This window comes from Lissotriton vulgaris, chromosome 3_1 (assembly GCF_964263255.1).
Source record: "Lissotriton vulgaris chromosome 3_1, aLisVul1.2, whole genome shotgun sequence".
Lineage (NCBI taxonomy): Eukaryota > Metazoa > Chordata > Amphibia > Caudata > Salamandridae > Lissotriton > Lissotriton vulgaris.
The window spans coordinates 1891212870-1891225139 of NC_141689.1; the positions used below are offsets into that span (position 1 = coordinate 1891212870).

The following is a 12270-nucleotide window of genomic DNA, read 5'->3' on the forward strand; positions in this document are numbered from 1 at the left end:
ATCCAGAGTGGATATGTAGTTTAAAAAGAATTCCCGCCATACTCCCCATTTTATATACGGTTCACCAGAAGCTGGAATAAAAGCATGTGGTGGAGTAAGATTTAAAGGTGAGGCCATAGTAGCAAACTATAAGTAAAACTATTCTTACCCAAAGTGCTATTCTAATATTTGTCGGTACAATGCATGTACCTGCACTGCTGTGGTACAGCTATAGCAACTTATATGATAGTAAAATATTTTTGCAGTCTCGAATTGTCGCATTCCCAAAACTCGTGCTGGAACAAAGGCGTCGTAAAGTTATCGATCTATGTGACAAACTTGAGTGCTAACCCTGAAGTATGAAATGGCTAGTTGCTGGAGTACACGTTGTGAATAGCTCTGTGTAGAGCACAGACAGTAAATTCAAGATGGCGACACATGATGTCAAAGTTTATATTGCATTGTGGTCAGGCTGTCACATATTCTGTCAGCACTGCTGATTAACGTTAGAAGCAGTGTGCACAGGATTGTTGTGCTCGTGGAGGAAGTAGTTCCACAAGCGCTCAGGAGGTGCGCTCAAGGAGGAAGCAGCTCGCAGGGCAGTGCACGTTAGAATGTTGGGCCCGTTTTAAAAAAGGCAGTCTCAACTTACAGTTTTTCAGCTCTTAAAATTGTTGAATTGTTAAAATTCAGTTGGAATGTGAATTCCTCAGTTGTGCATACCCGGTAGGGCATAGGCGATGAAGTGTGGCATTTTTTTCCCAACTACTGTCACGATTCCCCTCACACTCTTTACAATGTTATGAATTCACTAATGCAGTTCTGCTGTAGTAAACTGTAGGAAGATTGTACAAGGGTCGGTCGAGCCACTCCCATCGCCGATTTGTAAAGATGTGGACTTGGTTGTATTCTCAAAATGATTTCTTTCAATAAAATGACCCTGGAACAATTCAGGTACAGAGAGGCAGGAAATGCATCCAGCTCTAGTCTCACTTAGATCCTTCTTGTCTCCACATTCTATTACTTACATCACTGTAAGAACCTCCAACTATGGAAGCTCAAAAGGCTTAACATGGGATGGTTAACATGTAATGCAATTGTAGTCACAACAATGTGCCCACAGAATAAAGGGAAAACCTTTGGCCAATCATCTGCAGATTTCCCAATAAGTAGAGTGGGGATAGGAGAGTACTTTGATACATTTAGCATTTCTTTTTTTTATTTAGTCTCTGTATGCTTGTTAGACAGGGATTAGGTATTCCAATGATGTACTAGCTGTAATCTCAATAAATTGCTCGATTGATACTTTCTTTTCAGAAATTGCTCTGAGTAATAGTTAGAGCGTTGTGCTATAAAACAACATAAAACTGTGCCAAGCTATTTCTGAGCATACAAGGCTAATTTTTATTTTATTTCGCCTATAGGAACCTATCATGCAACCCCATCCAGAAAATACAAGCAGACCACTTTGATCACGTTGCGAGACTTAAATCACTGTAAGTATCTTGTTCTCATTATTATGTCTTACCTTTTATTTCTGCATCCAGTCTGAGCTTTTCCTCATAAATATAGTTTCTTATGATGCACCTTATGCTACATATCTTTGTTAATATTATAAAAAATATAAGCAGAGTAGCAGAGCATTGCGGTAAGTAAGTAAGTTATAGTTAGCTCAGGTAACTTTATTGAGCCTGTAACCTTTTTCCCCAAAAACGTGGCCTACTTTGCTTGGTTGTACATGGAACATTTTGGGGTGATTCATCAAGCGGGGACTGAGAAAAAGGGGGTCCCAAAATGATTTTCCCCATGCAAAGTCTTTGGAGATTTTGCCATTTTTAGACACGGCTACAGGCCGAACCGCTTGAAAAATGTACACCAAATTTGGCAGAAAGCTAGCTCTTTGTCCAGAAAGAGCTCTTTTTGTAATTTACTGTAAATCTTTTCAGTAGTTTTGGAGTTAATAAAGAAATACAAATTTGTATATCTAGGCACTTGGATACTCCGCGGATCTGCAGATACCTACCCACCGATCCAATTATATATTACTTTACATTAAAAAAAAACACATACAAATTCACTGATAAAAACAAATGTTACAGGGACGTGATAGTTAAGTTCACCTTTTACCCATACAAAACCAATGAAATTCAGCAGCTATAGTTATAGTTACTCGCGCCGTTAAGTAACTTTAGGCCATGAGTTTTTGTATCTTATCATAAGTATAACTGTAAGCATAACTAGAACTGCTCTATTTCTATGATTTTATGTGGGTAAAATATGAATTTAACTATCCCTGTACACTTTGTTTTTTACAGTGAATATAAATATATATATATACTACCTACTGGCGGTCGCCTGTAGGTAGTTATAGTTAGTACCTAGTTTCCATAGGAAAAGCGTTTTTTGTTTTCCCAATAACTTTGGGGTTGTTTGACGAATTCTCGCACAATTTTCAAAACTAGTAGAGTGCCCCGGTCAGCTCCTGTCTTGAAAGTGTCGGGGTGATTCGTCAAGCAGGGGCCAAAAAAAAGGGGGTTCCCAAAATGTGTTTTGCCCATGTTAATTTCCATAGGAAACTTTAGACAAAGCTACAGCCCGAACTGCTGAACGGAATTACAACAAATTTGGTAAAAAAATAGGTCTTAGTCTAGAAAGCGACCTTTTTTTAAATGGTGTAAATCCATTCAGTAGTTCCTGAAAAATGTGAAAAAGAATGGGTTCGATATCTGTCCTCCATAGGAAACTTTAGGCAAAACTACAGACAGACTGCTGAATGGGATTACACCAAATGTGGCAAATAGGTAGCCCTTGGTTCAGAAAGAACCCTTTTTTAAATGGTGTAAATCCGTTCAGTATTTCCTGAGAAACTGAAAAATGAAAGTTTCGATATCTGGGGAAGCGGTGGGTTCGCGAACCCTCCCGAGCACGAGCTTCACTGTGATTGGATGCCAACACTCTAGGAAGTGTTGGCAGCCATCTTGTGACTCGGTAGAACAGAGTCACAGGAAAACAGTGACAAAAAAGATGAAAAACAAGAAAAGGGGGCAGGATAGAAACACCCTGACCCCCTAGGCCTGCTCAGGGGGTCCCACAAGGACCCCAAGGCCAAGCAAAACATACATTTTTTAATAATTTCGGCGGATTTGAGCTGGGGTCACGAATCCTGCGATTTTTATTTTAATGAAGCGCGGGCTCCCGCGTTTCATTTTAATGAGGCCCCCGGGTTGACCAGGTCCCAGGGGCATTGCCCAAAAAATAATAGCGGGGGTCCGCAGGGTCCCCTGCAGCCCCGGGGCCTGCTAACTTCCCATGGCTATGCTCATTATATGCGGGGGCATGCAGCCCCCCCACAGCTATTTGGATGCGGGGGACTTGCGAGCCCCCCAATCCCCGGGAACCACCACCTCCCTGGGGCTTTGAAACTGAAGGGAGGGGGCTGCATGGCCCCCCTCCAGGAGTCCCCGATGGCCCTGGGGGCCGCCACTCCCCCAGGCCAGCTCCAGCAGTGTCCTGCAGTGTCCCGGGGTGCTATGCTGTTTGCTATGGCAGGGCGGGAGCCATGGGGCTCCCGCGTTGTCATAGCAAACTCTGCTTTGCTTCATTGAAGCGAGATCAGGGAAACCTGCTCTTGCTTCAATAAAGCAAAGCAGAATTGTTTTTGAGCAAGGGGAGCTGCTTGTCAACTGCTCCCCTTGCTCAAAAGCAATGCCGGCTTCCGCAGGAGGCCGGGAGCCAGCAGGGGCTCCCCCTACGGTTCCCAGCACAGAGGGCCGGCTCCAGGGGATGGGGTCCCCCGGGCCAGAAGTGGCCCAGGTGGGGGCCACACAGCCCCCCCCTTCAATATTAAAATGTAAAAATAAATGAATAAATAAAGAGGCACAGCACCGGGGGATGGGGTCCCCGGGGCCAAAAGAAACCTAAGGAGGGGGTCACATAGCCCCCTCCTTTAAAAATATATATATTTTTTAAATGTGGCCCTGCCCCGGGGAATGGGGTCCCGGGGCAATAATTGGACTCGGGAGGGGGGGCCCCTTCCTGTTTTTTTTAAATGTAAAAAAAGAGCAGGCCCTGGGGGATGGGGTCCCCAGGGCACCAATTAATGTAAAAGAAGGGGGCCACACAGCCCTCCTTGTAAAATATATATATAATTTTTTTAAGCCGACATCGCCGCGGAGGCCCCGCCCCCTCCCTGCAGCACTCAGCAAACGTGGCCCTGATGCATTGTAAGTTGGGGAATTAATTCACCTTGAATATTGAGGGTCCCGGGGGCCAACTAGCGCACCAGGTACCTCCAGTATGCGCCACAGAGCTGCATTGCAGAGAGGTGTTCAGAGGCCATGCCCATTTTTACACCTCTCTGCAACACAGCTCTGTGGCGCTTACCGGAGGTACCTCGTGGGCTAGTTGGCCCCCAGGGACCCTCAGGACCCAATGGGAATGAATCCCCCAATTTACAATGCGCCATGTTTCTTTTTTTTTTCTTTCTCAGGAACTACTGAACGGATTTACACCATTTAAAAAAAAGGTTGCTTTCTGAACCAAGAGCTACCAATTTTGGTGTAATTCCGTTCTGCAGTTCGGGCTGTAGCCATTTCTAAAGTTCCTATTGAAATTAACATGGAGAAGTGTGGCTCACTGGTTAAAGCAGGCAGACCCTGAAGCAGAGGTCAGACCCGGGACCAGGGTTCAATTCCCGACGCGGCAGGGTCTTGAGCTCAAATGTCCACGGACTCGATAATTCTCGCTTCGGTGCCTGACCTAATCATGGGTTCACACTCTGCAACTCTGGGCATTAAGCTTGCTTAATCTCCACAACGGCCCCCTGCGGCGGGATGCCTGGCTTTCACCTTGGGGATGCCCTGTAGGGGCTGTCTCACAGGGAAAAGCCAGGACAGGTTCCCAAGGCAAGCGCTTAGAGACCCCTGGGTGATAAGCGCTATATAAATCCAATATACAATACAATACAATACAAAACGTGATTTGGGACACCCCTTTTTTCTCGGCCCCTGCTTGATGAATCACCCCGAAATTTGCAGGACAGGAGCTAACCTCAGCAGTCCATTAGTTTTGAAAATTTAGCGAAGATTCGTCAAATGTTTACAATGACAGGGCGGGAGCCTTGCGGCTCCCACCCTGTCATTGCAAACACTGTTTTGCTTCATTGAAGCGAGAGCAGGCACACCTGCTCTCGCTTAAATTATTATTATTATTATATGCTTCTATAGCGCCTGAATAAATCCCCGAAGGGGTATCTCCGCGCTCATGTTGGAAAGGGGGATTAAATGAAGCAAAGCAGATTGCTTTTCCACATGGGGAGCATCATGTAAGCTGCTCCCCATGTGGAAAAGAAATGCCGGCTCCCGCAGGATGCAGAGAGCCGGCTGGGACCGTGGGGGGATTGGGGACCCCCACGGTACCCAAAGGAGAGGGCCAGCCCTGGGGGATGGGGTCCCCAGGCCTACAAGTGGCCCGGGAGGGGGGCCACGCGGCCTCCCTCCATGAATGATACATTTTTAAAAAGAGGCAGGCTGGCCCTGGGGGATGGGGTCCCCAGGGCCATAATAGGCCTGAGGAGGGGGGCCACATGGCCCACCTCCAAAAAGACAATGGCCAGGCCCGAGGGATGGGGTCCCCGGGGTCAAAAGTGGCCCTCCTTACAAAACAGACTGGCATTGCGCCGAAGGCCACGCCCCCTTCTTTCAGCACTCTGCAAACGCTCCCCCTGGTGTGTTTGCAGATGGGGAACGAATTCCCCTTGAGTACTGGAGGTCCACTAGCCCACCAGGAACCTCCGGTATGCGCCAGGGGGCTGCGTTGCAGAGAGGTGTTCTGAGGCCATGCCCATTTTTACACCTCTCTGCAACACAGCTCTGTGGTGCTTACTGGAGGTAGCTGGTGGGCTAGTTGCACTTCAGGGACCCCCAGTATTCAAGGGGAGTTCATCCCCAACTTAAAACGCGCCACGGGCGCGTTTGCACAGTGGTGAAGGGAGGGGGAGGAGCCTGAGTTCACATATGTACAAACACACCCTGTGGCGTAGTTTAAGTTGGGGAATTAATTCCTTGTAAATCCTGAGGGTCCCTGGGGGCCAACTAGCCCACCAGGTACCTCCAGTAAGCACCACGGAGCTGCGCTGCAGATTGTTGTATAAAGGGGCGAGGCCTCTGAACACCTCTCTGCAAGGCAGCCCCCTGGCGCATACTGGAGGTACCTGGTGGGCTAGTCGGCCCCCAGGGACCCAACCGGATTGAAGAGGAATTAATTCTATAACTTAAAAGGCGCCACAGGGCGTGTTTGCAGACATGTTACCTCAGGCCACACCAGCTTCCTTCACCACTGTGCAAACGCACCCGTGGCGTGTTTTAAGTTGTGGAATGAATTCTCTTTCAATACTGAGGGTCCCTGAGGGCCCAATAACCCAACAGGTATCTCAAGTATACGCCAGGGAGCTGCGTTGCAGACAGGTGTTCAGAGACCACGCCACTTTTTACACCTCTCTGCAAAGCAGCTCTGTGGCGCTTATTGGAGGTACCTAGTGGGCTATTTTGACCTTAGGGACCCTTAGGATTGAAGGGGACTTAATCTCTCAACTTAGAACGGCCACAGGGAGCGTTTACACAATGGTGAAGGTAGGGGACGGGGCCTGAGGTGATGTGTGCAAATACGCCCTGTGGTGCGTTTTAAGTTGGGGAAAAAATTCCCCATCAATCCTGAGGGACCATGGGGGCCAAGGAGCCCACCAAGTGCTTCCAGGAAGCGCCACTGTGCTGCGTTGCAGATAGGTAGTGCAGGCTGTGCCCCTTTTTACATCTCTTTGCTACGCAGCTCTGTGGTACTTACTGGATGTACCTAGTGGGCTAGTTGAACTCTAGGGACCCTAAGGATTGAAGGGGAATTATTTCCCCAACTTAGAACGCGCTAGAGGGCGAGTTTGCACAGTGGTGAAGGGAGGGGATGGTGTAGGAAAGTGGCTCTATATATACTGGACCGAAGTAAAATCAGCCGAACTACAAATTCCGATTTACTCACCTGTTATCAGGAGAGACCTCAGTGCTGCATCTTTGAGCCCAGTACTGATCCTGAAAAGTAATTTTAACCGTACTTACCAGTACCTTCAATTTTCTTCCATAGGATATCATTGCCTGCTTTTTTCTGAAAAAGTTTTGAAGTGTTGATTTTATTAAACTTACAAATATTCCTCTAAAATCAGCCGAACTACAAATTCTGATTTACTCATCTGTTATCAGGAGAGACATTAGTGCTGCATCTTTGAGCCCAGTACTGATCCTGAAAAGTAATTTTAACCATACTTACCAGTAACTTGAATTTCCTTCCATAGGCTAACATTGACTGGTTTCTAAGTGTGGAGTTTTGGAACTTTAAAATATTCACCTAAAATCATCTGAACAACGAATTCCGATTTACTCACCTGTTATCAGGAGAGAACTCAGTGCTGCATCTTTTAGCCCAGCACTGACCCTGAAAAGTAATTCTAACCGTACTTACCAGTAACTTGTATTTCCTTCCATAGGAATCTATTGTCTGGTTTTCACCAGAAAGTTTCGAAGTGTTGATTTTCACAAACTACAAATATTCCTTAAAAATCACCTGTATGACTTAAACGCATTCTTTCAACTGTTTACAGGAGATGCACCAGTGCTGGATCCAGGATCCACCACTGAGTAAGAAAAAGTAACGATAACACTACTTACCTGCTAAGTGAATTTTCTCCCATAGGATAACATTGGTGATTCTATGTGAAAGAGTTTCTGGCAACTTTTAAAGTACAATAATATTCCTTAAAAATCACTACTGTAACCAAAACGCTTTTACTCAACTGTTTACAGGAGATGTCCCAGGACTGAACCTAGGATCCAGTCCTGTGGTTAGAAAAGTAATCCATAAAGTAACTAATTGCATTTAACTAGAAATTCACATTGAGCTCAATGTTGCATTGTGTTTGAAATTGTGTTGCCCATTGCAACAACTATAACTACTGTACTTAAAAGTCTATTGCCTATTTGCAAAGTATTTAAACTAAAGTAATTTATTCTGAGAAAGCATATTTTTTAATGTAATGTATAATGTAATTATAATGTAATTTAAAAAATAAAATATCTAAAAAGAAATAGTTTAAAAAAATGTAGTAAATCAGTATCAAAAAAATAAATATAACAATTATTATATTTAAAAATTGTCATTAAAGAAACCTTTGAAATTCACTGAAAAAACATAGGTTTCAGACATGTTATAGTTAGGAATTAGCATTTTGAAAAACCTTCGAATTTCACTGAAAAAAACATAGGTTTCAGACATGTTATAGTTAGGAGTTAGCATTTAAAAAACCTTAGAAATTCACTGAAAAAACATAGGTTATGGGGTGTTATAGTTAGCTGGGCATTTCACTCATACAAAACCATTGAAATTCCTCCTTTTTAGTTAGTTGTACTAAATAAAACTTGCGCGCCCGCAATCCACTGCTGATGATGTCACATATTCCATCATTCATGACATGGTCAGTGACATCACTGATGACATCTCAAATGACATCACTGATGACATCATCCACGTGACAATCTGATACATCTCATCATACACTAGTATAACCTTTCAACACTCATTATAAAATATGGAGTACATATTTAACCATTGACACATCAATTCAAGTTTCTAAAAACCCTCTCAGTGATTCCTACATCTACACACACATCTAAACACTTACCTATAGATTCACTCATACATGCTAACATAGATCAATATACTTATACACCTACATCGACATTACACACCAGCACACATCCTATTAACTTATGCAGTCATCCCAGTCACTTATGCAAATAATTGATCATACTTGCATTTACTAAGCTACACACTTATACAAACACCACGTTATTTATTCATATAGATAGTAACTCATACTTAGTGTGTTATAAAATCACTATTACAAGTATACAGTCACTCATACAATCACTGAGTCGTATGTATACTTATTTATATACAACAACTGTCACTTACACTGCCTTTTATAGTTCTAGTTTGTTGGACATGTATCATTGAGAAATATATTTACTCATCACCACACCCATAAAGAGATTCACTCACCCAAACAATTGGTTCCACATACAGTCGTAACCTCATATACCTTCTAAATCATTTATTTACATATCTGTGGACAGTCACACACCTCCCACCCAACCACACACACATTCACTATCCCATACAGATACTCACTTAACTAATTAATAACTTATATAGACTTTCACATAGCTAGTAACCAACTTATGTAGTAGTTTACACAACAAGAGATAGAGTGATACAGGTATTCACACAGTTTAATCACTATCCCATATATTTAGTGAGACACTTTAAATTAGTCACTTAGACAGTCGAACGCTGAGAACGAGCGCTTCTACAGAATTAGTACTCCTGAGGCGGAAGCCGGGAGCCCACAGGTTTTTTAAAAATTGAGTGTCACGTTTAAACTTTGTCTGCTATTTTAAAAAGAATTCCTTTACCTGGCAACTTGAGGGCAGGAAAGCAACTCTTACTCCTTGGACAGCGGATCTTAGCGCTGTCAAGGACACAAACAAACCACCACTCGTGGACGCCATTGCCGGCGTTCACCGAGGCCACGCCCCCTCTGAGGCCACGCCCCCCCCGCCCAGCTTAAAAGCGCTGAGAACGAGCGCTTCTACAGAATTTGTACTCCTGAGGCGGAAGCCGGGAGCCGACAGGTTTTTTTAAAAATTGAGTGTCACGTTTAAACTTTGTCTGCTATTTTAAAAAGAATTCCTTTACCTGGCAACTTGAGGGCAGGAAAGCAACTCTTACTCCTTGGACAGCGGATCTTAGCACTGTCAAGGACACAAACAAACCACCACTCGTGGGCGCCATTGCCGGCGTGCACCGAGGCCACGCCCCTCTGAGGCCACGCCCCCCTGCCCAGCTTAAAAGCGCTGAGAACGAGCGCTTCTACAGAATTAGTACTCCTGGGGCGGAAGCCGGGAGCCCACAGGTTTTTTAAAAATTGAGTGTCACGTTTAAACTTTGTCTGCTATTTTAAAAAGAATTCCTTTACCTGGCAACTTGAGGGCAGGAAAGCAACTCTTACTCCTTGGACAGCGGATCTTAGCGCTGTCAAGGACACAAACAGACCACCACTCGTAGACGCCATTGCCAGCGTGCACCGAGGCCACGCCCCCTCTGAGGCCACGCCCCCCCGCCCAGCTTAAAAGCGCTGAGAACGAGCGCTTCTACAGAATTAGTACTCCTGAGGCGGAAGCCGGGAGCCCACAGGTGTTTTAAAAATTGAGTGTCACGTTTAAACTTTGTCTGCTATTTTAAAAAGAATTCCTTTACCTGGCAACTTGAGGGCAGGAAAGCAACTCTTACTCCTTGGACAGCGGATCTTAGCGCTGTCAAGGACACAAACAAACCACCACTCGTGGACTAGCTTTTAAAATTGTTGATGTGATACTGTGTATTTCCGAGTCAGGCGCTGCAGAGGGTCGCAGGCGAATCGCCGGGACCCCAGGGCCACGCCCATTGAAACAGGCCACACACCCCCTTATTCCGCCATATAAGGATGTGCTGGTTTCGGAGGCGCAGCGGACGGGCGCAGCGGGCGCGCCGGCGGTGCGCCGAAGGTGCGCCAAAGGCAAGCCCGTCTGCGCCCGTCCGCGCCCAGACGGGACCAGGGGCCACAAACCCTGGTTCCCCCACAATCCAGGGCAGGACATACAGCTCGGCAGCCCTCCACAATATAGGAAGCGCAGCTGCTGCTCAGTGCACCCACATCTATGCACCAACAGAGCTCCCCCCTCGCTGCCCTGACTGCAAACACTCCTTTCGCAATACCTCTCCGACGGCCGCGTCACAGAAATACTATATGTATGCGTTAAATTGTCGATCACTGCCGAAGCATAGCACACAAATCGCACTGCTGCTCGAGGAGCACAAGCCAGATGCTATCTTTTTAACAGAGACATGGCTCACAGCTCAATCTGAGCCAGATATAGTCTCAGCCCTGTCCGCTGGCTATCAAATCTTTCGACTGGACAGGCCAGAAGGGAGAGGCGGAGGTCTGGCAATCATTCTAAAGGACCAGTATCGCTGCCGAACTACAGTGGAAACTATTCATGAGTACGAGAGTGTAGAATTTAGCATAGAGTTTAATGCTAATAGCTCATTCTCCGGCACATTGATATACCGCCCCCTTGAGCCAGCAAAACTGCTCCACAGGTCTCTCCCAGAGATCATAGCAAAAAGAATTCTGACCTCTGCCAACCATACGGTCTTAGGGGACCTTAATTTCCATTTCAATTCCCCTTTAGATCACATCGCTAAGGAACTAATAGATGACCTAGGAGCCCTTCAACTATCACAGCTGGTCACAGCCCCGACTCACGAAAAGGGTAATCTACTTGACCCAATCTTTAGTAATTGCACCGAGCTGACTGTAGACCAACCCACCCCCCTCCCCTGGTCGGACCACTTCCTAATTCCGTTCACCTGGGTTACACTCAAAACCCCCCAGTCATCCCCCCAAGCCACAACAAGGAGGAACTGGACAAAACTCCCCATGGAATCCTGGACACACATCCCCCCAAGCCACAACAAGGAGGAACTGGACAAAACTCCCCATGGAATCCTGGACACACATCCTGGACTCCACCCGTCCACCCCCCTGCCTAGACCCCAATGTGGCAAACGAAAACTATGTAGGCTGGATCACGAACTCTCTAGACACGATCCTCCCTCTTCGCAGATCCTCCTCAAAGAGAATGCATAAATCAGCACCCTGGTTCTCTGATTCTCTAAGAGAGCAAAAACGCCTTTGTAGGCAAAGAGAGAGAGCTTGGTGATTAGACTTCCAACTGGAAAAAAAGGCACACTACAAAGAGGCAATCAAGGCCTACAGAGAAGGGGTCAGGGCGGCCCAGGCAACCTACTATTCGGACAAAATTTGGGAAGCCAAATCCAAGCCCAAAGAAATTTTCCACATAATAAAACAATGTACCACTGTCAAAACTGCCCCCCCCGACCAAAACTCAGGACCAGTGTGACGAGCTTGCGGAATTCTTTCATAATAAAGTCTCGACTGTCCCACCTCCCCCAAGACCCCCTCTCCCCCCAGACCAGCCAACTCTTGAGCACTTCTCTCCTCTTGATCTTGACACCCTTGGCAAAGTGGCACGCCAAGTGAAATCGGGCTCTCCTCGCGATCCAGCGCCACCTGAAGTCTTGATGCAGGCATGCCAAGCCACCCTACCTGTAATCTTGGAGCTACTA

At 45.9% G+C, this 12270-nt stretch overlaps 1 protein-coding gene across 1 annotated transcript in view; it reads left to right on the forward strand.

The window, feature by feature from the left end:
* RXFP1 (relaxin family peptide receptor 1) overlaps positions 1–12270 on the forward strand; it is a 955071-nt gene that overhangs the window by 815909 nt on the left and 126892 nt on the right. The window contains exon 13 of the mRNA XM_086962355.1: positions 1404–1475. Coding sequence (XP_086818481.1) covers positions 1404–1475 — 72 coding nt within the window. The remainder of the gene's footprint in view (positions 1–1403; positions 1476–12270) is intronic.